Below are 27090 nucleotides of genomic sequence, written 5' to 3'. Positions count from 1 at the left end.
AAAGTTGTTGGTTTGTTTTTTTTTTTTTTTTTTTTTAATAAAAGCTCTGCCATCATCAAACGTGTCCTGTGTGCTAGATATTTGTCGTAACGTGCCTGGGCACTCAGCACATGTTTAAGATTTTGAGTTTCTGGGTGTGAGGCAGTCTCCTTTTGGGCTGAAAACCAAACCTCAGATCAAAAACACTATGCAAAATTGTTAAAGGCGCTAAAAACAAAAAAACAAGAAAAAAAATCTGTAAATATTTGTGTGCGCCTCCAATTCGGTACGTCCCTTTATCAACCCCCCCCCCCCCTAGTAAAAGCACAGCAAAGTGTGAAATGTTGGTGTCACTTTCGTTGTAAAGCACAGTGGAAGCATTGTAAAGGACAGAGAGGTTTGGTAAAGCATAGGGGAGCATTGTAAATCACAGAGAGGTCTGTTAAAGCATAGGGAAGCATTGTAAAGCACAGAGAGGTCTGGTAAAGCACCAGGGAAGTGTAAAGCACAGAGAGGGTCTGGTAAAGCATAGGGAAGCATTGTAAAGCACAGAGAGGTCTGGTAAAGCACAGGGAAGCATTGTAAAGCACAGAGAGGTCTGGTAAAGCACAGGGAAGCATTGTAAAGCACAGAGAGGACTGGTAAAGCATAGGGAAGCATTGTAAAGCACAGAGAGGTAAAGCACAGAGAGGTCTGGTAAAGCAAGGGAAGCATTGTAAAGCACAGAGAGGTATGGTAAAGCATAGGGAAGCATTGTAAAAGCACAGAGAGGTCTGGTAAAGCACAGGGAAGCATTGTAAAGCACAGAGAGGTCTGGTAAAGCACAGGGAAGCATTGTAAAGCACAGAGGAGGTAAAGCATAGGGAAGCATTGTAAAGCACAGAGAGGTCTGGTAAAGCATAGGGAAGCATTGTAAATCACAGAGAGGTCTGGTAAAGCATAGGGAAGCATTGTAAAGCACAGAGAGGTCTGGTAAAGCACAGGGAAGCATTGTAAAGCACAGAGAGGTCTGGTAAAGCACAGGGAAGCATTGTAAAGCACAGAGAGGTCTGGTAAAGCACAGGGAAGCATTGTAAAGCACAGAGAGGTCTGGTAAAGCATAGGGAAGCATTGTAAAGCACAGAGAGGTCTGGTAAAGCATATGGAAGCATTGTAAAGCACAGAGAGGTTTGGTAACCCTAAAGCAGAGAGCAAAGTGAGTTCCTGGTCACATGACCTGAAACGGCTGACAAAGGCGCTTGTCTATTATACTACACTGGACTCAAGAAATCTGTTTGCAAGACATGCTTTCCCCCTGCTGAGATGACATGACCTAGGAAGTTAAGTAGTAACAGACTTTCCAAGGCAAGCAGACTGTAATCAACATACAGTAGTGCCAGATAATTAAAAAATAAAATCCATTCTCAAAGCTGCACATTTGTGTGAAGGACAAGTAAGGAGATTATTTTGTTAGCTACAAACCACTTTTAAGACCATTAACCCGCTCTTAGTGGTAAAATTCTGTACCGTGGGTCATTTTTGTACAGGTAAGTATAGCTAAGCCTACTGTATGACCACAGCTTCCCACTCTCTAAAGAAATGTCTGAAAATTGAAGACACTTACTTTCCAAAGGCCACGAGCTCCTTCCTGCTGATAGATATTGATGAAATTACCAATCATTCCTCCCGGCATGACGCATCCCTGAGCCTGCATTCGTATCTACAAAGCAGAAACGAAGAATACGAGACAATACGATTAATAAAAAAAGGACAAGCATACTGAAGAACTGGTTTCTGTTTGAATAGTTTCATATTCATCCTTCCAATGTAATACTATTGGACATCAACAAAATGAAAAACAATTAAGACAGCCCAAATTGATTTGAACATCTTACAAAACAGCAGAACACCAGAAATAATCCATAAAAATACAAAACGGAAGTCTATCTTGGGGGCAAAAATGAAAGTGTGACATACATGTAAATGGACGGATCCTCCAGTACATCAGGAGTTTGTTAACAATATGTAGTAATTGTGACAGGGTACACCTCGCCCGTGGAGCGGGGCACATATCACAGTGCTCGGGGGACCACCCAAGAGCCTTATAAACGTAAGGGGGGCGCCTCGGCGGACACACCATAAACTCAACGCCGGATCGTCTCGGGGGACACACCAAAGAGCATTATAAACGTGGAGGGGGTTGGTGGCAATTCAGAACACATAACACACATCTGACTAAAAATACAAAATAAAATAACTCACTCTCTATAAGTGCACATAATACTCCTTTTTCATACCGAGCCAGTTTGGAAACAAAAGGAAAGGCATTTTTTTAACGCCCTTTGATAAAAAAAAAAATTTTTCGGGAATTCATCATCATACAAAACCCTCTTCGAGGCTCCAAACGGCTTACCAAGCTTTAATACTGGCGTATATTTTGTGTTCAACGTTCTTCCTTCGCCCAGCCTCGCTCCTCGAGGCGTACCCAAGTGGATCCGGTCAAGCGACGTGGAAGACCGTCTTACCTGTACGAACCTTGTGCAAAGCCAAAAGACGTTCGAGCTTTTTTGAGTCAGGAGGCGTCGTTGTTTCATTTTGAAATTTGTACTCCTTATCTGCATTGCAAATACTCATGTTTTGTTTCCGAGCTAATACAGACACAATATATTCACGGTTCTCTTGAAAAGGAGTAACCATGGTAAAGCTAGGCATAACATTTATTTAGTTACAAAACAAATGCTGAAGAAGATGTCTGTGTTATAAAGTGCCAGAGAAGCTTTTCTTCAGTTCAGACACTGTATCAAAAGGGAGAGACAGAAACGGAAGTTAGACTGAGAAGTTGTTTGCAGTTTGAACAACTGTACTGTATTTACTGTAAAAATATTGCATGAATCACTGTTATAGGGAATTTGTGGACATGCTGTAGGAGCGTTTTATCCGAGGTGCGTTATAACCGAGAGCACTGTATATATTATTTTGTATTTGTGTTGTTATTACTTAAAATGTATGGCATCGTGTTTTTTAAACACCAAACCATACATTTAAATAATAACATAACACAAATACAAAATATATATTATATATATACACAGAAGCGGGGTGTATCCCGTCACACTAATGTATTGATTGTAAATGCAAGGGGCATTAGGAAAAGCAGTAGCAAATGCTTTACAAAACATGCAGTCTAAGACGCATCTAAAATTACATTGGAGTGCTGGCACGGATAGTTCTTGGTTATCAGTATCATTGGTCAGTTACTGTAGGTTATTACTTTAATAATGGAGAGTGCCCAAACTGTTTAAAATCCTTCTTTAGAGAAAACGAAGTCACTCTGCTTTACTGTCCAGTACATAGGGATACACACATGCCCTAGTGTGCTAGCCCCCTTGCACCTTGTCATAACAATGATAACTGCTACATTCTCACTTAACTTTAACAGTTGACTTGGTTAATTCTTAAGTACCCACGTATTTTATCAATCGTTATAGAATTCTGAATAGAAAAAAAACCCTCCCCATTGATAAGAACTCAAAACATAGTACATTAGCTTTGCTTCTGTACATCTCAGTGCCGTGCACACTTGTGTGAGCTAATTTCCAGTATTGTCTCTGCACTAGAAACAGGGATTCCCTTGGAGATTGAGACTAGAGTAGGCTGTGGTATGCGTGATGGACTTGCATATTTGTGTGCATTAACTACTGCAAAGGTGACGCATAAAGCCTGCTTGTCTTTTATATCCTTGTGAGAGTGAATTAATCCTACTCAAGAGTGTCCCTTCCGATCTGTGAGGGCGCTGTATAACAGGAACACAGTGCTTCATGGTTGGTCTGGCAGTTCATTCCAGGGTCAGTCAGAAGCCAGCCATCCAGGAAGGGAGCGAAGTCACAAAGCCCAAAGTCATTGCCCTAAAGTGGTATGTATGGATTAAAAAGAGCTGCTTTCTCAGCGTGAACGGTTTTATGTCATTACTGAGCACCGCATCAACATGCACCTGTGCACTATAAACCACTTTGTCACAATCCTATAAAACAGTTACTTGGTTTGCCTGTGGGAATTTTTTTTAACATGGAGTTCACAAATGTAAAACTACCACAAATTGGTTGTTGAAACATTTTAATCACAAGTTTTCATCCTAGTACAAGTCAGGACTCTGCCCAAACACTATCAAACAATCACATCACTAAACACTGCAACCTGAGCATGCACAGCGCAGCATTATATTTGTCTTGAATTTGATGCAACTTCGATTGTTTTACATTCAGGTTAATATTTTATTTAGCAACCGTTATTAGACTATTATACTTTTGCTGTTCACTTAAAAAAAAAAAAAAAGACCCGAGACTTAAATTCTAGTACAGAATAGTGATGCGTTTATTAAAAATCGCTACCAATAGATGGGACAGCCCAAGTACACAAACAGCAATGAGACTGACAGTTGAAGGGTTCCCTAGTAGTTATCCTGCAGAGTGAACGCTCTCCTCCTCGATGTAAACAAAGCAAGATTTCTCTCAGGACCCGTCTATGTAGCTATGTAATAGCCTCAAACTGCCACTGTCAATTCCCTTCCTGTTTACCACAGTTGCAGGGTTTCATTTTTAGGCTCAGTTCTAATCAGACCCCTGTATTTTTCTCCTTGTCAAGCAACACCACAGGTCACAAAAACATGTGCAGGTAATTAAAACTGGAAATGAGAAGCAGTGCAAAACTAATGCTCAGTGCGACAGCTGCAAACTGCCTCTGTACGTCATTTTCCTATGAGCAAATGCATCTTTATTTTACTGTTTAAATGCACCCTGTGGAAAGAAGGATGTGGCCACCCTCGTTCCTGAATGCGTGACAGTATAGTGGCGAGGCAGACACTCAGAAGCCAGGAAACTGCAGTACATGCGCTAAAGCACACTTTAATAAACAAAACAACATAAAAGTACAAACAAGGCACAAGAGCAAAACAAAGGTTTAAACAAAAACTGTTCAGGCTGGGTAGAGCTTTCACTGAACCTCTGAAGACAGCACAGACACAAAGACAACACAGGTTCACTCACCAAACTCCTCTCCCCACGCTGGGCTCTCCTTTTATGGGATGTTGCTGGAGCTTAATTAATAATTAGCACTTCTCTAATTAAGGCTCTAGCCACATTTTCAGATGTTTTTGGCAGGGAGGAATTAACCCCATCCCTGCCAACCACCAAACACCAATAACTGTCACAAACTGACATTCCAAAACAGAATTGACTTACTGTATAGATGTGCTTGTGAGAAACAAAAAACACAGACCTCCTCTGATCTGAAGCAACGGCTTTTAGAAGTCTTTTGTAATGGTGTTTAGGGACTACGATTTATTAAGCCTGAGCACCACTGTAAAGTTTGCAGCACTGGAACATGATGCTTTACACACATTTATATCAAGATATCTGTAGTCTCTGTAAGTCGCCTTGGATAAAGGCGTCTGCTAAATAATGATTTTGCTTTAAGAAAACGGGAGCAAATACTTGCCAACATTATCAAACTACTGGCAAGACCAACACTTCCTGTGTATTACAGTAAGAGCCATCACCACAAACATCATGAGCTTACCAGTAACCCTATCGATATTAATAATTAAAGGTGTGTAAGCACCACCTTTCTTATCTGATGACTTCAGAAGCACATGTTCATATATCAGTGAAACAAACAAGTACACCATTTTTATAGACAATACTCAAACTCCAGAAGATCTAATTCAGTATTCAGCTTTTAATGTTGACTTTACAATAGAAAACAAGTCCAGAACTATTCTGTTCATTTTTGTTTTACAGTGTAATAATTTCCTTCTTGTTTATATTTCCCAACTCCCAAGTGCTGCTGTAATAACATACAAACATAATGAAATGCTGTTGTGTAACTTGTGCTAGCATTCACTCACTCATGACTTTGAAGACTTCCGGCTTCCCTTTCTAATTTAGGCTCAGCTTTCCCTTTTTAAAATCGAAATTCACCCCACAAGAGCCGGAGTACAAAGTGATAGAACAGGGAACAGTCAAGTGAACTGAATGTGTAGAAAACATTTCAGTTGCTTAGACAACAACAGCAACACCTGAAACAATGTGTAGCCAGGCCTGACAGAGTTTTCCCATTTCCAAATAAATGGCTTTGTCTTTTTAAATTGTATGCTTCTGCTGCCACTAATGGAACACAACTGCGAACGAGATGCTGGTCTGGACAATGGTGCAGGATGGTTAAGATGGTGGGGGAAAGTTTAAAAAAAGACTGCAAATATGGTAAGCCACTACAGTATTAATAAGCAAATACAGCTACGGCTGAAGGTTTCGCATCACCTAGAATTTTAGAATTGAGATACATCTATATATTGTTAAACTCTATGAACATCATTTAGATCTTATCTAACACTGTGTAATCAAAGACAATACAAAATGATATTGCAAAAGTCTACAGGAAGCCATAATAGTAGTACAGTATTTCAAGTAAGATTTTGAAAGGTCATATTTTTCGTTAAGTGTATGGAAAACTAAAAAGTAGTATGTAATTCAATATGTTAATGTTAACATTATTCAGCAGGTTTCATTTGACTTTATGAAGCAAAATGTGTTAATTTATATAGGGTGATGCAAAACTTTTGGCCATAGCTATAGATTCAAATATAATTTCCTTTTCTACATTTCCCTTTTGTATGGTGTTTACAAGCATTCTGAGTGGTCTAGGTTACTGCTCCAATATTGAGTTATTCACATTTTTCTAAAGATCTGCCTTTAAAAAGACTGAGCTCGTCTGGAGAATCCCAAATGCCAGGACTGCCGTCCTTCCTTTATACAAATCATGTTACAATGTGACCTTTCAACTTGCAATGTACTCCACATGTACAATGAGCAAGGCTGTACAATCACAGCATAAGCTCAAAGCTAGGATAAGCCATAGCTGTAGAGTGCTAAAAACATTGGAGCAACATTAGCCAAAAAGTGCTAACACCATAAAATGGTTAAGGTAAATGTACCTACTCTTTTTTCAAAGTAAAAAGTATTGTTACATTCCTAACATATGAAGTCTGGATCTGAAACAGTTTGTGATGTAAGAGCTGTAGCGGTTTTACAAACCAACTTGAACCATACCAGTGATGCTCAAATGCTCTTCTGAAGGTAAAGAATGAAAAACAGGTCTTACAAATACAATCTCCCTCCTTACTTTCAATACATCCGTGGGGTTAGCAATGGAAGAGGAGATCACTCCAGACAGAACTCCACACAGAATGTTGACCAGCAGGGACTCCTCTACAACAAAAAACACATATTCATTTAGTTATTTATTCAAAGGGTAACCAGTGCTTTATAATTAAATGATTAAACACTGGGGTGGAATTCAGCAGCTATTTTGTACCTGAACACCATATAACACTCTCAAATTACAACATGCTATTTGAAGCTTATTCTGCAAAGTGGATGGGTTGGCGATCACTCAACCAGTGGGTAGGCTGACAAAAAAAAAAACGTATTTAACTTGGAGATCCCAGATCAGACGGAGAGATGAACGGTAACTGCTCTAACCACTGAACCACTATGAATGAGATTGAACACAGCAGACCAGTGTCCCTATAATATAGTATTTCTTCCAACCAGGTCCTAAATTGGCTGAACAAGGCCAATTGACTAACTTAGGACTTGATTGGAACAAAGACCTGGTCTGGAATTCAAGGCACAGAGTTCGGAACCACTGCAGCAGAACAGCAGGGTCACAGTGGCATCAGTATCAGTACTTTGAAGAAGTGGATTATGCAGTTATACCAAGCAGCAATGTCACCAAAGGCTGACTGTACATACAGGACTGTCATAGAATATGAACCATTAGGTTGATATTGCCGTCCTGTCCCCCTTTTACTGAAACAGTTAATTAAAGCAGACGTTTCCCAAGGAGAACCAGTCTGAAGACAACAACATGCAGAAGTAGAGCATTAAAAAAAATGCCAGCGTTATTAATAGAGTAGACAATGCAACAGAGTGTGTGTCAGGGCAGAGAATATACACATTTCCCTCATTACCTTCTGGGCTGTCAACGAAGAGGCGTTTGAAGCTCTGGTACGTGCCAATCTTTATCGTTCCATAGGAAGCTTGCCGCAGCACAGCAGGGGCAATCCTACAATACAATAAACACTGTCAACTGAACTTCATAAGTACTGCAATTATAGTTTAAACATTCTGTCTCAAGAGCTTTCAGCAGCTATGCTCCCTATGTGTGGAACTCTCTGCCTGCAGACATGAAGAACAATGACTTCATGCATGCAAACTTTCATTCTAGCTTAAAAAACATATTTGTTTAGTTTGACATTTTTCTTCAGGTCCTTGTTTGACTTGTATAGTGCTCCGAGAAGCTTGTTCAGTAAAGGCTCTGTACAAGTGCATATGTTTTGATTGATTGATGGATTATTCAATAGTTTTGTGTGTTTTTTTTTTTTTTTTTTTTTTTTTTTAAAGATTTTTTGTAGTTTATAGTATCCTGTTCTGTTTAAAAAATATGCAAAGAAAATACAAGAAATGTTTGTTCTCAACAGCAAGCTTCCCACTATAATAAAACAAAGCAAACACAGCACCAGTCACATTCATTCTGACAAGACCCAGCCAAAAGCAGCCACAAAAAAGGATGATGTTTTCCAACTTCAAATAATAATCTGAAATAATGAAGAATAAAACAAGGAATGCCCAGAGACTTATCAAAGGAGAAATTAGTAGCATGTGTCAAGCAAAGCGGGGCTTTTAGACTCTGGCAAGGCAAAGCCCTCATTTTTGCTGTTCTATAATTTTGGTAATTGTAAACACGTGGAATTTAGAAATTAAAAAAAAAAAACAATAAATATACTTAACACAGATTTTTTTTTTGTTTTATTCTATTTATTCTGGATTTAAATATTAGTAATGAACAGTGTTTTAGGACCTCATAAGTGCTGTCAAACCTGGACTGAAGTATTCAACCCCAAAACTTTCAATAACTACCAAAATAACCTCAAGAAAGATTTAACAATGTTTTTTTGCAACTGTCAAAACACAGAATGCTGTGTAGTATAATTCATTCTTTAAAGCGAGCTAAACCTGAAAACCCATTTGCACAAACATACAGTGGGAAGTGTCAGATTTTGCATATTGCTGGTGTTTCAAAGTACCTATATGAGTGATACTCTCATGACGGCCACCTTGTTTCACAGAGAAGTCTGTCCGGCAGTATTCACAGTAGACGTGACATTCACTCAACTTCTTTTAATTCTGTGGTAAATTCCTCTTGATATTTAAATACAAGCCAACCTAGATCTTTTAGATGGAGGAGAGTTACATTTTTTGTTTGACTATTTTAAATAACTGATAAGCAACTAAGTAAACGTGTGATTGATAATGATCGCAAGGCAACATTTGCACAGCACCCCTGAACCAGTTACTAAGAAACCCAGCTCTGAGCTTTTAGTATGTCAATCAAAATGCCACAATAAACTCTCACTGAAATACAGCATTAAGAACAATGAATTCATTTAAAAAAATACAAGAAAAGACACACCTGGAATTGAAATAATATTTCATAAATAGGGAGTATCCATCATTTCTTTATTTAATAAATAAACATAGTATTATACTCCTTCGACGTAGAGCCGTAGCAGAACCTGAAATAGTAGCTGCTACGGCCAAATCGTAGCCATTGGCATCTCTGAATGCCAGAAACAGTTTATATTTGGACATGTGGTCCCAAGATACAGCCTGTTAAAATGTGGACCACAGGGACTAACAATCATTTATATCCACAGAACGTAGAACTGATTCTTGGTGGTACAGACACTGTGTTTTAGTACAGATTGCAGCACAGAGCTATGAACCAATGCTCAATGGTATTCACCAATGTATAAAAGCTACCTACCCGGAATATAATGCTTTCAATCCTTCTTCTTTGTATATCCGGACAAGAGCATGAAACATCCCCCGGTATCGAATCTCTTTGTGTTGGGCGTCACTGACCTGGCCTTGCACCTGAAGACGGGTCTTGGTGAGGTCAATAGGGAAGGTACCTAGAATAAACTTACTTGTTATTTAAAGGGTATCTGCAAAGTGTTTCAGTGTAAATCTCTGCTTACGTTTTAATATTGGCTCTACATGCTAATGCATCTTCCTTATATTTTTTGCTTTCTTTTTTGCACTGCAAATTTCAGTACAGTTGATAGACAAAGAGAAGGAGAAGCGATACCTTTTATTGGACTAACTAAATAATAATTATTCACAAGCTTTCACGACCTCAAAGAGAGGAAAGAGAGATTGATGTTTACATTCAAAGGTTGCATCAGAACTTTAACAAAACGAATCAATTTTGAATCACTACAATTCTAAGGTAAGGAAAAAAGCTGCATGTCACACACACACACACACACACACACACACACATATATATATAATAGATATATATATATATATATATATATAATATATATATATATATCATATATATATATATATATATATATATAATAATATAGTGGGTAAAGTGGGCTCAAACAGATAAAGTAAACAGAGGATAGGCTACTACATGAACAGTGGTTGTTCCATGACAGAGACAAAAGTGGGTTTTAACAGCCACAATTATGCATGAAACACAGTAAATACAACACTCCATGTGCATCACTTAGAATTTTAAATATATGAAAATAGTTTCGATATTTTATTTAACATCATGTAATCAAAGACACTATAAAATGATCCTGCAAAAAAGTCTACCGGAGACCATAACAGTAGTATAGTATTTCATGTTAGATTTCGAATTGTCACATTTTTCAATTGCTTTCAGTTTTTTGTTAAGTATATGGAAAACTACAAAGCGGCATGCTATTCAATATGTTAACCTAACATTATTCAGCAGGTTTCACTTGACTTTATGAAGCAAAATGTGTTAATGTTGGGTGATGCAACACTTTCACAGTTCATCCTGCTTTTTTTTTTTCAAAATTATGTCTTAATCCTAAAAATTCCAGGTGAAGCAAAACTTTTGGGCCATAGCTGTATGTTTCAAACCTGCTGGTTAATGGTAAACCTGCTGCTAAACTGACTCGGTTTTGTTAATCCACATTAAATTAAAACAAAAAAAAACAAGAGAGGTCACGCTTACCACATTCAGCAGTTACAGAAGCCAAACCTCCATACACAAAGGGCTTCCAGTTGAAGTTAGACATAGTAAATGTTTGAGGGAAAGTCTTTAGTTCTGTGAAACAAAGAAAGGAAAACACATAAAAAGGCGACTATTCTTACAAGACTATTGCTCCCTACTCCCTACTCCCTACTCCCTGTACCAGTGGTCTCCAACGCTGGTCCTGGGGAGCTACTGTGGCTGCTGGTTTTCATTTCAACCAGTCTCTCCGTTACTTAATTGATCCAGTTTTTGACATCATTAGTCAAGATCTTTAGCCACTGATGTTGCAGAAACCCCCTAAAACCTTCTAGACCTCCAGGGCCAGGGTTGGAGACCCCTGCCCTATACTGTTATGTTTCGAAAGACTTTGATCTTTTATGTGCTACAATAAACCAGTTACATTTCTACACATTTCAAGCAGGCAAAAAAACAGTCCAAGAGGGCAACAATAATGAGCAATATGCTAAACTGGGCCTCAAACTGGGAGCAGCTGTGTAGGACTAAGCTAAATGTTTTATTTTTAACAATAACATTTACTTTGTATAATCGTGTAAGTGTGTGTGTGTGTGTGTGTGTGTGTGTTTGAAAGCATGTTTTTAATTTTGTTAATTTATAACTCACTTGTATACACTAGTTTTTGGGTGGATAGTGTGTCTTGAATGTGTTTCGGAGGAAGGGCGTTGGTTCTGTGGAGAATTGTATTTTACCAGGAATGACCATATATGGTGTGGCAAGGTGGAGGAATGGACAGAAAAGTGTGTGTGCGCATGGGTGTGAGTGTTGGTGGGCTGGGAAAAGGGGATCCTGCCTTAATGAGTCCTTGCCTGGAATGTGGCAGGCATGACAGGTTATTGCCTATCAATAAGCCTCAGGCACATGGCATAAAAGCAGGCCTCTGTTCTTAGTATTATGGTTTTGGTGAGAGAGGTTGTCCCTGTGAAGCACAAGAAGCGACCTGTGTGGTCAGAAGAAAAATTTAACTGTGTAAACTTGTTTGTATAACAAGGGGTTTTTGTGAGTGGTAAACAGCTTACCCTTCTGGCTTACAGACAAGGGATCTGAAGAAAAGTTTAGCTTAGCATGCTTGGAAGGAGTTAGGCTTTTTGGTTTGTTTATTTTGTGAATAATAAAAGTACACAGGAAAGCGTTAACACTGAAGTTTCTGTGTCTGGGTCACTAACTGAAGGTTGCAAATCAACCTTGGCTGGGGGGCTAGATCACAATGGGCATATGCGCCGAGCAGAGAAATACCAGACCCTGGGGATTAACCACACCTTGCAGCATCTCCAGCGGCTGCCCATAGTGAGAGTCTATTTAAGGAAGAGTGAAAGTCAGGGCACTGGGATCCTGATACAACTGACAGACACCATCTACTTGGCAAGGGGAGCGTCTGGGACATTCGTAATATACCTTTGTTCTGTAATTAGACCTCACTGTACACTGATAGTGTATCTGTTGGCAATTTTTACATATCAAGTCCACTATGATTAATAACTGTTGGTAATAAGTGACCTGAAGCCATGCAATGAGTTCCAGCAATCCGTCGTGTATCCTCCTGGTCACATATCTGCCCTAACCATTTATCTGCCATGATCAAGATCTTCAAGCGTCACCCAGCAACGTCACCCATGTGTACAGTGCTGGCTACTGGCTCACTAAAGCAAGTTTGCTTACAATTGAAATTTTTTCTCCTGGGACAGCCTACCTGCTGTGTGCCCTTACCAGGTGTGGAATCTAATCAGCAGGTAGGTGTGGTCCGGCAGGGCGTTGGGTTAAAAGGGTTTCATTTATTCACTTCAGGTCTGCTGAAAAGCCAACTAGGCTAAACTAGCTGACATGTGCCAACGTGTGAGAGAGAACCAGGGTTGGATGTTGAAGAGTGAGTAAGCAAGTCAAAACCGGCGACAGCTGGGCGAGTAGCCGCAGTTTGTTTATTATTGAAGACAGAAGATTAATTCAGCAATTGTACATCCCTCCAAAGTTTTGTATGTACTTTTGTGTGTGTTGCATGTACTCTGTACGCTACCATTGCTGGTAGTGTCACGTGAGCTGTTTAGTGTGTTGATATGTAAATAAATCCTGTTCGCCTGCGGGGTCTGGGTGGACAATCTACCGTCTTACTACACTAAAAGGAGCACACTGCTTAACGTTTTTTTTTTTTTTTTTTCAGGCTTGTTTCACCAGTTTCTTAACACACTTCAGTTCTTCACAAAACGGGGTTGCCATCTCCTGTCGTGGAGTGAGTGAGTCGTAAATCGTGTAGCAAAACGATAACACCCTTACAAACTGTACCTCTCAATCGACAAACAATTCTAATATTAGTGTGAAAAAAGAAAAAAAAACCTTTGATGAAAACGTTGTTCCAGTGTTCTTACCACCACCGCGCGCGAATTCCACATAGGCATTTATATTACATTACTTTTGTGGAGAGCATGTAAATACAACGTCAAATTCCCTGACGCTTTCCACCAAATTCACCTTTAAAAATATTTTCAGTACACAGTTAAGGCGACGTGCAATGTTGAAGACTGTCGGGGCATATCACAAGTGTTAAGTATAGTAAAGCGTAAATTTAACAAACTACAGTTAGTAGCAAAATTGAGGAAGAGGTCTCAAAGTCGGCTTAGAAACCAGTTTCTCCGTGATGTATCATTTTACAATAACTTTAAATATACAAATTAGTAAATTTGCGGATGATGTCACGACGGATTAAGATCGCACTTTTTATTTATCTGTTTAAAATGTCCCTTCAAGAACACCGCTTGTCTTTACATGTTCGTTTTCTCAAACAACCTTAATAGACCCCATGCGCCTTCTCCTCACATCACAGAGTACGCAGAAATCTGCAATGTCCGTTTTGTACTTACTTTTAGTTCTGGTGAAAAATGAATCTGTCTTCTTCTTCAATGCTTCCGCTGTTGCTCCCTCGAAGACTATCCGAGCACAGATACAGTTACAACGTTACAATATTGTTCACGAATAAATAAAACTTAGTTAAAGGTCTTTACAACAAAATAAAAAGGTTTCCTCGGGCAAAGCACACAGTTAAGCTTATTCTACGTAAGTGCATAAACGCAATCTAAATGAAGCAACACCTCTGGTATAAACTCTGGTATGAACATAATTTGCATACATTCGAAGTGCACGAAGAAAATACACCAAACTCCACCCTGCCCTCCAAGTCGGTGCCTGATTGGACCATCAAATGTCCCGCAAATATATTCAGATCACCAAGTTCACGTGAATGCAGCATGATCTGTAAGGGAGATCATCTTGTTTTGATGCGGTCTCCCTTCTGTTTTTTTGTTGAAAGGAAGGGGGGAGAAATCAACAAAAAAAACAGAAGGGAGACCGCATCAAAACAAGAACAACAACTCAGGTAAGACAACCATTAAATGTATTTATCTAAATGCTAGAAGTATCAGAAACAAAATTCTAGAACTTGAAGCTACTGCACTAACAGGTAACTATGATGTGATAGGTGTTACAGAAACGTGGTTATCTGAGAGTGATGGGGACGAATATAATATTTGTGGGTATACACTGTATAGGAAAGACAGGCAGGACAGAAGAGGAGGAGGGGTAGCGCTATACATAAGAAACAGTCTTGAAGCCCAGGTGTTAAACCTGGACAAAGAAAATAAAACCGAATCAATATGGGTCAGAATAACAGACAAAAATTCAAAAGGCATAATAATAGGAGCATGCTATAGACCGCCAGATTCAGACGGTGAGCACAATAATCTGTTATACAATGACATTAGAAATGTGTGTAGCAAAGGAGAAGCCATACTAATGGGGGATTTCAACTTCCCCCAAATAAAATGGGAAAACCCGGTGGGTAACGCGAAGGATGAAATAGAAATGGTGGAAATGACAAATGACTGCTTCCTAACACAATTTGTGAAGGCACCCACTAGAGGGGAGGCATGCCTTGATTTAGTCTTTTCAAATAACGAAGATAGAATAACTAAAACAGAGGTCAGAGAACCACTGGCAAACTCAGACCACAACATGGTCTCATTTGAAGTGTTTTTTAAATCCCCAAAAGTAATGACTAAAGCTAAGGTTTACAATTTTAGAAAAGCAAACTATGAAGGTATGAAACAGAGACTAACAGAAGTAGATTGGAGTAAAATAGAGAAAACACCCACAGAAGAAGGATGGTTGTTCTTCAAAAATGTAGTACTAGAGGCGCAAAACAATTATATCCCTAAAGTAGACAAATCTAAATGTAAAACTAAATTGCCAAAATGGTTTAATAGATCAATTAAAAAAAATATTCAGCGAAAAAAGGCACTTTACAGAGCATTAAAAAAGGACCAAAAAGAAAGTACGCAGAAAGAGTACACAGAACTGCAAACGCAAGTCAAAAAGGAAGTTAGAAAGGCCAAGAGAGAAATAGAAATGAACATTGCTAAGGGAGCTAAAACCAATTCCAAAATGTTTTTCCAATATTACAACAGCAAGAGAACATTCAAAGAGGAGATTAAATGTTTAAGAGATACAAATGGCAAAATCGTAGAGGAAGAAAAAAAAATAGCAAATATGTTAAATGATTACTTTTCACAAGTTTTTACAAAGGAAGATACTGACAACATGCCCCACATGTCATCCAGTTCCTATCCAGTTTTAAATAACTTTAGCATAACTGAGGCAGAAGTGTTAAAGGGACTAGGAGCTCTTAAAATAAACAAATCCCCTGGGCCGGATGAGATCCTCCCAGTAGTACTCAAAGAAATGAAAGAAGTAATTTACAAACCGCTAACCAAGATCATGCAGCAGTCTCTTGACACAGGGGTGGTACCGACAGACTGGAAAATTGCAAACGTAATACCGATCCACAAAAAGGGAAACAAAACTGAACCAGGTAACTACAGACCAGTAAGCCTGACTTCTATTATATGCAAACTTATGGAAACTATAATAAGATCCAAAATGGAAAATTACCTATATGGTAACAGGGTACTGGGAGACAGTCAACATGGTTTTAGGAAAGGGAGATCGTGCCTAACTAACTTGCTTGATTTTTTTGAGGATGCAACATCGATAACGGATAATTGCAAAGCATATGACATGGTTTATTTAGATTTCCAGAAAGCTTTTGACAAAGTCCCGCACAAAAGATTAATTCTCAAACTGAACGCAGTTGGGATTCAAGGAAACACATGTACATGGATTAGGGAGTGGTTAACATGTAGAAAACAGAAAGTACTGATTAGAGGAAAAACCTCAGAATGGAGTGTGGTAACCAGCGGTGTACCACAGGGATCAGTATTAGGTCCTCTGCTATTCCTAATCTACATTAATGATTTAGATTCTGGTATAGTAAGCAAACTTGTTAAATTTGCAGACGACACAAAAGTAGGAGGAGTGGCAAACACTGTTGCAGCAGCAAAGGTCATTCAAAATGATCTAGACAAGATTCAGAACTGGGCAGACACATGGCAAATGACATTTAATAGAGAAAAGTGTAAGGTACTGCACGCAGGAAATAAAAATGTACATTATAAATATCATATGGGAGATATTGAAATTGGAGAAGGAATCTATGAAAAAGACCTAGGAGTTTTTGTTGACTCAGAAATGTCTTCATCTAGACAATGTGGGGAAGCTATAAAAAAGGCTAACAAGATGCTCGGATACATTGTGAAAAGTGTTGAATTTAAATCAAGGGAAGTAATGTTAAAACTGTACAATGCACTAGTAAGACCTCATCTTGAATATTGTGTTCAGTTCTGGTCACCTCGCTATAAAAAAGATATTGCTGCTCTAGAAAGAGTGCAAAGAAGAGCGACCAGAATTATTCCGGGCTTAAAAGGCATGTCATATGCAGACAGGCTAAAAGAATTGAATCTGTTCAGTCTTGAACAAAGAAGACTACGTGGCGACCTAATTCAAGCATTCAAAATTCTAAAAGGTATTGACAGTGTCGACCCAAGGGACTTTTTCAGCCTGAAAAAAGAAACAAGGACCAGGGGTCACAAATGGAGATTAGAAAAAGGGGCATTCAGAACAGAAAATAGGAGACACTTTTTTACACAGAGAATTGTGAGGGTCTGGAATCAACTCCCCAGTAATGTTGTTGAAGCCGACACCCTGGGATCCTTCAAGAAGCTTCTTGATGAGATTTTGGGATCAATAAGCTACTAACAACCAAACGAGCAAGATGGGCCGAATGGCCTCCTCTCGTTTGTAAACTTTCTTATGTTCTTATGTTCTTACTTAAAAAAAAACACAAAACAATTCCTATTTAAGATTCACAGTTTTTTACAATGTACCGAATGTATGTACCGTATCGGTTTATTTAACCAGGAAATGTACCCATGACTGCGACGAGGTCTGGGAAAAAATGAAAAGAACATAATAAATATGACAGCTCTATTTGTTAACGTAGACTGAAGGAGAAGCATTGGTAGGAGGTTCCAAGCAATATCCAAATACATCTTTATAACCGGAAAAAGAGAAATGATCAAATTCCATCTTCATACTAGTTGATACTGTGTTGAATTCTGTACACTCCTCACATTTTCCCATCTTTGTTTCCTACTGTATTTTATTTTTATTATTATTATTATTATTATTATTATTATTAGTCATAAAAAGTCAGTCATATATTCCAACACCCTTAATTATAACTTGAGTCACTAATGTGGTAGAGTTGAAAGTGAATGATATTTTGACATCACAGAATGTATGAAAATTGTACAGCTGATCTGCATCCATCAAACTTTGGTGTCGTCAGAGAATTGCCACAGTATGACATTTTGACAGTCAACAAGCAACAATCAAATTTTGGTACCTTCATACATTGACTTGCCAAGGTATGCCAGCAGAGCAGCGGCCATGAAATGTTGGTACCTTCAATAAAGAACATTATCAAAGTATGATACATTTTAGGCATCAATCAATTTGTAGACCTAGAACAATTTCCCAATGAGTGTACTCAATTTTCACAGCACATATGATTTGTTATTCATGGTAAGTGTCTGGGTTTTTTAAATGTATTTATTATGCATTAGTATTATTATTACTACAGATATGTGCATGGTGTGAGCTCCAATACTATTTGTCATGTTGTTGATATTAGTTTCAACATAAATGTTAATTGGATTACAACATTTTAATTTTGCTACCGGTATATCACTTTTACATTTTTTTTTTTAAACTATTCTCTTATAACCACCCAGACAAATTGTTGGATTACATTTTGATGCAGGTACCAGATTTTGAAGATGTACCACAATTCGACATGTATACATGTCATAGTCATTCTATGGAACACCTGTAGCAGATTGACGTTACCCTGGTACAGCAAGCTACAGGAGAAAAGTTACAGTCACTCTGGAGTCCTAAACCAGAAAATGCAACGCATTTCACTATGATGGTACAGTTGCATGTACCTAAGTTAAACATGTAAGTAACATCATTCTTTTAAGAACTTGCCTATTTACTCAATTAATGAACGAATGGCAACGTTTTGAGGAAACTGTGGCCTTCTTATGATAGGGAAATTACAAGGCTTATTTCTCCGGTACTGTTTTAACTTGTTTATTTTTTAATTTATCCCCGACAGATACAAATTGGTTTAAACTTGTTACTTATCTCACGCTGTATTCTAGTAGTATTTGCACTTACTGTAAACTATACTGTGTTTAAATATTGTTTTTGCACTGTAACCTCAGAGCCGCCTTGGATAAAGGCGTCTGCCAAAATACACATCATCTTAACAATAAAAATAAAACTGTAGCGATCTAGGTTAACGCATAACAATAAAAAAGTTACCGCAGGCAGACGAGTCACACAGAGGGAGGCAATCTACACACGACAGTAAGGCGGGCGCGACCCGGGACCTCTCCCATAGCGCCGATACAGCTGGACAAGACACTGGGTCTTGTATATTTGCATTTACTTCTGCAAATTTGTGATGGACTTGTCTTGTTTGTCATGAATAGTTTTTTTTTTTTTTTACTTTTCGAGAAATTGGTTGTCTGTTTCCAGATTAAGTTTTCAAAAAAAAATGTATAATTAATGATAAATGTACGCCTGTTTAACAATAGGAAAACACATCACATCGCAGTTGATTGCACCTGTACCAAAATCTCACAGCGTACCACTTTGTAGCGCGTACCACATTGTGACGATGTACCACTTTAACACTACACCGCCTGGGCGTCCACAGAATTAATTCCAGGGGGTGGGGAGGGGGGCATTTCGTAATTTTATTTAAATATTGATGCTCAGAAATCGTCCTGTGAAAGAGCAAATTACAAAAAAAAAAAAAAAAAAAAAAAAAAAAAAAAAAACATTTGCACAGTGGAGCAATTACTAGTGGTAACCCGATAGCCTTCATATTGACTCCGATTAGCAAGTTCAGACCAACGAACGTCAAGAAATACAGAGTAACATAATTTAATGTAATTATTAAAGGTGCCTTACTGGTCGGTGTTCTTTGCACTCCTGGTTATTTCAATGTGTGACAACGTTTCAACGTCGCGTTGCCTTTCTCTCCCTGTACTCTGCACGCCGAATGCACGTTATTTCCCGCCAGAAAAAAAGGTCCTGCCCAAGAATCTGACGACAGCCAGCGTGCTATCTTTTTGATCAGCTTAGTGTGCTTTCTTAGCTTTCAAAAACAAGATATCATCACCCGAATATGTGACTCCTCTGTACTTCTGTGTACCACTGAGACAGTTAAGGTAGGGCTAATTAAAGGGTTTAAAAATAACTAAAATAGATTTTTTTTTGTTTGGTTTCTCACTATTTATTATTTATCATGTGGATTAAAATTAGAGGTAATCTGTTTTTATTTTAATATATAAAAAAACAAAAAAACTGAAAAAAATGCAGCACAGATTTAAAGAGCAGTGTATTATTTTTCCTGAAAAACACTGTACAGCCCTTGCACCTGTCTGCGGACGCCCACACTACACCAGTACATTCAGATTTAGCACGTCCACTGCGCCTAGGACTTAATTACAGAATAACTGCATCGGGTTTGTGTAACCAGGTGTGCATTCTATATCTGCATACCGTAGTTTACACTTTTATTTGTCACTTTTTTGTTATGGTTGCTTAGCGTACCGTATAGGAATACAGCAGCACCGCCACTAAAACGTTGCCACATCTCCTTTTGGTGTGCTGTATTACCAGGGCAATGTAACCAAGGCAACAGACATTACAGAACTATAGCTGTAGATGGAGGAGACATGCTTCAACAGGACGCATCGAAATCGTTAACGCCATCTGCGTAAAACGTAACCGAATTAGGCGTGGTGACGTTTTGCTTGTGGTCCTATCTAAGGGGCGGAAAAGCGCAGCGCAGTCCTTTTCTACTCAGTGCCTCCTCGAGGGTAGAGCTCGTCTCCTGTGAGACCGATCGACGCAATCCGCCAGAATGATCATTTACAAGGATATCATCAGCGGTAAGTACGCGCTTCTTTTGGGAACCAATATTCTGCCATTTCAGAATCTGAGACACTCTTTCGGTCAAATGATCCACTTTTTTTGGTTTAATTGCGATTTTTTGTGTGTGTGCCGAGGCCTAGCTAGGCCGTAGATTAGCGGTAGTCTATTGTGAGATTGGCTGGGATGGTCCGGTGTCTGTGTTTGTTGGTAGCCGCCGGTTGAGGGGTGTTTCGGAGATCTATTCGAGCTCGCTTGTTATAACTCAAGCTTTGCATTGTGTTGTTCTAAAAGTTCTTTGAGCAGGTTATGTAATGTAACGGTGCAGAGCCATTTCACACTCCAGTCTAGGCCGAAGCTATGGGTGGTGGCTGTAGTCATACTTTATACTCCTTACTGAAGTACTAGTCTGGGCTGTACTGTCGCGTCATACTTTTACAAACTAGTGCGACTACTAGATCTTAATTTTCACACTACACACATTTAATAAGCCAGCGATCAGCTGAGTAACGTTTGTGTAAATATATTGGAGTATCTGTATGAAAGTGGTATGTTACCAAACTTTCTACTGAAACATAACCAAGCCGGGTGTAGGTACATGCTAATATAGGAGCTGGATCTGAAATAGACTTCTGAAGTTGTGAAAATGTATCTTGTTTACCGACTATATTGCGTATCGCAGTTTTTACCTCTATTTATTTATTTTTGGTTTTGTTGTCCCAGCCTTTTTAATTGTTCGGATTTCTCTTCCTGCAGGAGATGAGATGTTCTCCGACATCTACAAAATCAAAGAATCCGCCAATGGCCTCTGCTATGAAGTGGAGGGAAAGGTAAAGTGTTTTTTCTTTTTTGTAAACTTCCTAGTTTTGTTTTAAGTTACAGCATGTAAATTAAAGGACTGAAGCGCTGTACCCTAGGACAAAACAAAGCGATGCAGGGCGGAGATTTCTATCCGATGTTTCGAGTCACTGGTACAAACAATAGAAAAAGAATGTAGTGAGTCATCATCACTTCCGTTGTCATGCATCTTTTTTGGGATTCATATAGAGCAGTTAGCAGGGGATGATTCAGTTTGAATATGGAGTAAGCAATACTGAGTTAAGTTAGATAACGGGAGTCCATATCATTTCTGCCTAGCTTTTACAGTAGTCTGGTCACCATCGCCCCACGCCTGCACTTCCAAATGCCTAACGGTGAACAGCAGTGAGTGTTAAGAATATTAAATGTATGTTGGGCACCATCCTCTACTAACCACTACTGCATCTTTTGACACACCTGGAGCAAATCAAGTGTTCTTGGGTTTTGAATAATGATGCAACATCAATTTCCTCGCGCTTTCTGTGTGCTTTTGGCTCATAGCAACTCGGATTGAATAGGGGAGTACATTTTGAAATTTGAAACATTTTCCAAGGGACCAAAAGTGCTATTGATTGAGTTAAAATAAGCTGAAGCTAGTCAAGCAGTCTGCTGCTTTTGCAACAGTTCATGTTGCTTGGATCTTATGCCATCTCCTTGGGTTTCAGATTGTCAGCAGAACACTTGGGGACATTGATGATTCTCTTATCGGTGGCAATGCCTCAGCAGAGGTTCAGGAAGAGGGAACAGAATCTTCAACAGTCAGTGGAGTAGACATTGTTTTAAACCACAAGCTGTCAGAAACGGGCTTCACCAAGGAATCGTTCAAACAGTACATCAAAGACTACATGAAGGCGTAAGTGTCTTTCTTGACGGTCACAATGAGTCTGGGAAAAGTTGGAAGTGCTGAAGTCTCCTGCATCTCTTGACAAACCCGGAGCAGAGTGAAAAGTGGCTTCTTTGGGGTTTAGATAATGATGCTAGATCAATTTCCCTGCGCTTTCTGTGTGCTTTCATGTAGCAGTTCAGATTGAATAAGGGAAGACATCCCCAGTAAAAATGAGGATAGGAAGATGTTTACTAAACTTACGCTACTTTTGGTGCAGATTAACTACTTCTGACTGCATGGCAGCACTGTTATTTCCAATGTATTTTCTCTACATTAAACACAATGACTGGCATCGGATTTAGTATCTTGTGTCTGTAAGTTGATTTTATTGGGAGTTGCTCATGAATCATTTTAAATAGTCTTCATTGATGGTAGTTTAAAACCCAGGACTCTGTGCAAGGCTAGTGTGAGGTTTCTAACCCTGTACAGTATATCTGGAGAACTGCTTATCCACATTTTGACTCATCTTGCAAAGACAAATGTCACAAGTGGAGTATTGGAATCTGAGAGATCAGATTTTATTTGTATTGCTGCCTTATGATGGATGGTACATGGTAAAAATTCAGATTAACTAAGATATGCTAAAGTAATTTAATTGACAGATGTGGCAGGGATGTTTGACAGATTTCTTTTGACAGAATCAAAGCAAAACTGGAGGAGACTGCACCAGACAGAGTGAAACCATTTATGACTGGTGCTTCAGAACAAGTTAAAACTATTCTTGGAAACTTAAAGAATTATCAGGTAAGAGCTGTCACTTCACTTATCATGCAAATACTGAAAAGTTGCTGTGATGAATAACTTAGGACACCTTTGGAGGATTAAATCCTGTGAAAATAACACCAATATCTGAGCATCTTGCTGTATTCTAAATGTAGTTTGACTCCTAGCTGAGTAGAAACCTGAAGGTATTTTGTTTTGGTCTTAGTTTTACACAGGCGAATCAATGAACCCGGAAGGAATGGTGGGCTTCCTAGACTACCGTGAGGATGGGGTCACCCCATACATTCTGTTCTTCAAGGATGGTCTGGAACTTGAGAAATGTGTAAGTTGAAACATTAATTTATTCATTCTTTAACCAAGGAAAAACCCATGGAGACAAGGCTTTGCTTTACAAGGGTGTCCTGGCAAGATGACCAGAAACACAGCGGTCATTTCACATCATTAAAAACACCTCTTTAAAAATTCTCCTACATTCAATCTGTAATCGGAAACATTTACACTTTTCTTACTTCTTAGAACCGACTCAATAAATCTAATCTTGGTCCTCATTCTGTGTTTTGCTGATACATTTTGGGTTATATCATATCCCTGGACACTAGTCTAGAATATTCCATGCCATAGGGGCACTAACTAAATGTTGATCGGCCAAAGCACTAAGTGTAAGACTAGATTGTAAACTGTACTTGAGTATTTACCTGGAACATCGAGCCTCGTTAACACTGACAACGGTCCTGTTACAATTAACACAAAGTACCCAGTGCAATTGCCTTCTGATTTTAAATAAGACAGTAACTTGTCTGAGTTTGAGGGAGGTAATCTAATACAAATCTGGCTGCTTATTTCATTAGGCGATCAAGATTTGCTCAGTAGAGGCATGTAAAAACGAAGTATCACCATATCAGTGATGGAGATTAATTTGTTTCAAGCCTTTACATGTAGGTTCAAATAGCATTCACTCTTTTATATAATTAAGCAATGGTTTGAAATGCCAAAATTTATTGTACAATGTTTAATGGACTTTGAATTACATTTGTGCCACAGTATCCAGTAGTATAATTATGCAGGTTATAGGTGACAATAGGCTTCATTCAGATTCTGGCACACACCATTAATATATAGCGAACACGATCAGACCCAAGCTAGAACCCTGTTTTTTAAGCTATAAAATAGAAGACAACATGCATCCACTGATAGACCTGAAGCAAAATGCAGTGGCTTCTTGGTTTGCACAGCGATGCAAGATCAAATTCCTTTCTTTTTCAATCTGCTTTTTTTTTGTGGCAGCTTGGATTGAGTTGGGGAAGACAGTATAAAAAGCCTTTTGTTCACATTTTGGCTGTAATGTCTTGTGACTTCTAATACTCATACTAAAATTAGACTGAGTATTACAATGTCGCATATCTGAACCCTTGTGGACTCGGATATAGGCAGATATGCAAGTCAGATTTAAGAACATCTATAGAAAATGACATGTGCACATGCATAAATAGGTTAGTAAACAAAAACACTCAAACTGCATTAAACATGGAGAAATTCTTTGCTTTAAAAGTAAGCAAATGTAAATGCTACACGCAGCCCGTCTCAAAGGGGAACACACTGATTAAAGCTGCTTCCACTGCTGACCCAGCACTTGCTGCCAGTACCATTACTCTCGTAGCCTAATATTTATTTAGCGAGGCGGCTAATTGATCAAGGAGGTTATGCAGCATTTTTATATATTATATAAAAAAAGAAGTAGCGTACTACAATTTTGGATGGTTTTGCATTTTGCACAATTATTAAAGGGAATGTGTGTTGTCTGCTTTTGCTTTCAGTAATGCTGCAGGACATCCACTCTTGTTCCTTTCATCATAACTGGCTGCTTATCAAGAATTTGGCACACAAAAATGGACTGGTATCGTGAGCTCTGTTTTGGAGTGGAGGAATTGTTTTAAATTGTTTGTGGTGTTGTAATAAAACTCATTTGACCCACACTACATGCTTTTTGGCCTGAATTGCAGTTGAAGGTTCTCTTTGGAAACATGCTGGCGTGAAGACTACATTCTGAGCTACTTGACGTCAGTAAAAGTCCTGGGTTTGATCCTGAGATTCACACATTGTCTGCTGTTGCATCCCATGCTGTGTTAACCTTGCCTTTTTGAGAATTTCTGGTGTTTTTGCTTCATGAAAGAAAAAGCCATGGGGCTATTATGGTTTGACAATATCCAGTTTGACCTGATTTCATATTTTTTTTTTTTTTTTTTTTTTTTTTTTTTTTTTATTTCTCAGCTTTTCACACATTATATAGAAACAGAATAAACCACTGGGCACAAACAATATCCCATGACTTTGTTTTAGTATTGATTTGAAATGAATGAATTGTTGGGTGGGGTTAGACAGGCTTAAATCTAGACATTAAAAGAGCATGATTAATTTTTATTAAAATACTCCTGAATTGGCTGATACTGGGTTTCATGCTTTGGCTATTAAATCTACACTTTGACTGCAGATTTTACTAAATGGTGAGAGGGCAATGAATTACAATCTCCTTATTTCTAAACCTAGAACTTACAGGGATGTGGAGGTCAAACAAATCTGTCATGTTAAACATTCGGTGCGTTGTGTTAGATGGGTTAAAACTTTCTGGAACAATTCATGACGCAAACCATTTATACCAGCTATTATGTACTAATTGCATTTTTTTACATATGGTACAAATGAGACTAATCAAAACCTGCTGTATAAGGAGATGCTTGTATATACATATAGATAAAAGCACTCTTCTAGTGCACTTAATGGACTCTCAAGTCCACAATGGATGTAGTTCACGGAGACTTGGTCATGATGCTAAAAAAAAAAGGGTGTGTGGAAGTGATGGTTTCGATGAATTGATTTGTGTACCCCACTTCAAACTACTTCAACAACTGTCAGCAACATCCATCTCCTATCAACTACATATTTTACAGCTCTCAGTATGATGAACAAGTTGATAACCATGACTGACAGTATGTACATAATAAGAGAATAAAAATTGAAGTAGTTTCATGACAATTTGCAATTATCCAGATATGCAAAATGTGTGACACCCCCAGAATACAGTACTCTCAAAAGCTTGCACTAAATGTTAATGCCAAGTTTTATGAGAAGTGGTTCTCTAGGTATTTTGACATGCATACACCTCAACTATATTCTTTTCACAGGAGATTCATTTAAATAAAAAAATAATAATCATCAATGTATCCTCTGAGAATGGGTTTAGGTTCTGATTTCATTTTGTAAGGCATTATCTGGGTGCTCCTCTATTTATATTAACATTCACAAACTAACAAGCTTTTGCAAAAATAATAAAAAGTACTCAGCTTAGTAAACCCATTTTTATTGCTTTATGCAACAGTCTACAAATATTTAACAAAAGCAGTAGAATGTGTGTTAATTTCAACAATAACTAAATAAATACAAAACATGGTATATAAATTAAGATAATTTGACATCAGTAAAGGTAGGGAGACTACAGTTACTTTGCACCCAGCTAAAACAACCTTGTTGAAAAGGTTTCCCAAAGTGGTTAGGCGACTTAAAAAAAGCTCCCCTCCAAACTCATTTTCCTGCATCAGAAGTAATCAGTAGATGACCTACAGATAATGTTAATTGTAACTGAATAACTCTTGGAATAACTGGTCTGTTGAGTGCAGACTTGCTGACACCAGATCATTTTAGATCACTTTCTGATCAGGAAAATCAACAGGAGACCTCAATTTGGTAGGCAAAGTAGTCTCGGTTTCACCTGCCAAACGGGATGTTACCAAGCTACTGAACCCCGTACAAAGCACAATGAGGTGAACTATACCCATCCCATTGACCACACTAACAGGATTCAAATCATGCTTGAAGGCTCACCCTGCACTCTATAAGCGGTAGGGCTTTAAATAGGTGAGCCACTGGGGACCTGAGGCAAGTCCCTTTCTGTTGTTTTTTTTTTCCCCAGAAAGAACAGAGTTAATTGTTAAGAAGCATGTAGGTAACTATGCTAGGCTGAGAGTAAATATTTGTGCAGACAGACCAAAAAAATACTCTTAATGGTGCATAAACTACAATAAATAGATCTGTAAATATTTTGTAGTTTGATGGAAGTTATGTCATTA

At 38.4% G+C, this 27090-nt stretch overlaps 2 protein-coding genes, 3 non-coding genes and 1 pseudogene across 5 annotated transcripts; 5 read left to right on the top strand and 1 right to left on the bottom strand.

Annotated features, from left to right (window-relative positions):
- Window positions 1-198: 198 nt before the first annotated feature.
- LOC121327501 (kidney mitochondrial carrier protein 1-like) lies at window positions 199-14216 on the bottom strand. Its single transcript, XM_041271571.1, has 7 exons — window positions 13965-14216; window positions 11077-11169; window positions 9841-9988; window positions 7985-8079; window positions 7135-7220; window positions 1583-1678; window positions 199-207 (listed from the first exon to the last, which is right to left on the bottom strand). The coding sequence occupies exons 2-7, from the start codon at window positions 11138-11140 to the stop codon at window positions 199-201; spliced, it is 498 nt and encodes a 165-aa protein (XP_041127505.1). The 5' UTR covers window positions 11141-11169; window positions 13965-14216.
- Window positions 14217-20415: 6199 nt separating this feature from the next.
- LOC121328142 (translationally-controlled tumor protein homolog) lies at window positions 20416-24942 on the top strand. Its single transcript, XM_041272658.1, has 6 exons — window positions 20416-20522; window positions 21259-21332; window positions 22026-22213; window positions 22885-22990; window positions 23175-23291; window positions 24784-24942. Exons 1-6 carry the CDS (start codon window positions 20495-20497, stop codon window positions 24784-24786), a joined length of 516 nt encoding a protein of 171 aa, XP_041128592.1. The 5' UTR covers window positions 20416-20494; the 3' UTR covers window positions 24787-24942.
- On the top strand, window positions 21760-21890 carry LOC121328194. The gene has a single exon (XR_005951655.1). It is a non-coding gene; the product is annotated as a small nucleolar RNA SNORA31 (small nucleolar RNA).
- Window positions 22274-22407, top strand: LOC121328195. The gene has a single exon (XR_005951656.1). It is a non-coding gene; the product is annotated as a small nucleolar RNA SNORA31 (small nucleolar RNA).
- On the top strand, window positions 23032-23104 carry LOC121328192 (annotated as a pseudogene).
- LOC121328193 lies at window positions 24148-24279 on the top strand. Its single transcript, XR_005951654.1, has one exon. It is a non-coding gene; the product is annotated as a small nucleolar RNA SNORA31 (small nucleolar RNA).
- Window positions 24943-27090: the final 2148 nt, after the last annotated feature.

The sequence above is a fragment of the Polyodon spathula genome, chromosome 15 (genome assembly GCF_017654505.1).
Source record: "Polyodon spathula isolate WHYD16114869_AA chromosome 15, ASM1765450v1, whole genome shotgun sequence".
Lineage (NCBI taxonomy): Eukaryota > Metazoa > Chordata > Actinopteri > Acipenseriformes > Polyodontidae > Polyodon > Polyodon spathula.
The sequence above is the reverse complement of the archived record's forward strand: the minus strand, read 5'-3'. Positions and strand labels throughout refer to the sequence as shown.

Coding starts and splice junctions, on each gene's coding strand:
- LOC121327501 (XM_041271571.1), bottom strand. CDS start 11,140: ATGTCTAACTTCAACTGGAAGCCCTTTGTGTATGGAGGTTTGGCTTCT. Junction 8,080..9,840: donor TTGAAAGCATTATATTCCGG/GTAGGTAGCTTT, acceptor ATTGTATTGTAG/GATTGCCCCTGCTGTGCTGC. Junction 7,221..7,984: donor CTTCGTTGACAGCCCAGAAG/GTAATGAGGGAA, acceptor TTTTTGTTGTAG/AGGAGTCCCTGCTGGTCAAC.
- LOC121328142 (XM_041272658.1), top strand. CDS start 20,495: ATGATCATTTACAAGGATATCATCAGCG. Junction 20,523..21,258: donor TTACAAGGATATCATCAGCG/GTAAGTACGCGC, acceptor CTCTTCCTGCAG/GAGATGAGATGTTCTCCGAC. Junction 21,333..22,025: donor GCTATGAAGTGGAGGGAAAG/GTAAAGTGTTTT, acceptor CTTGGGTTTCAG/ATTGTCAGCAGAACACTTGG.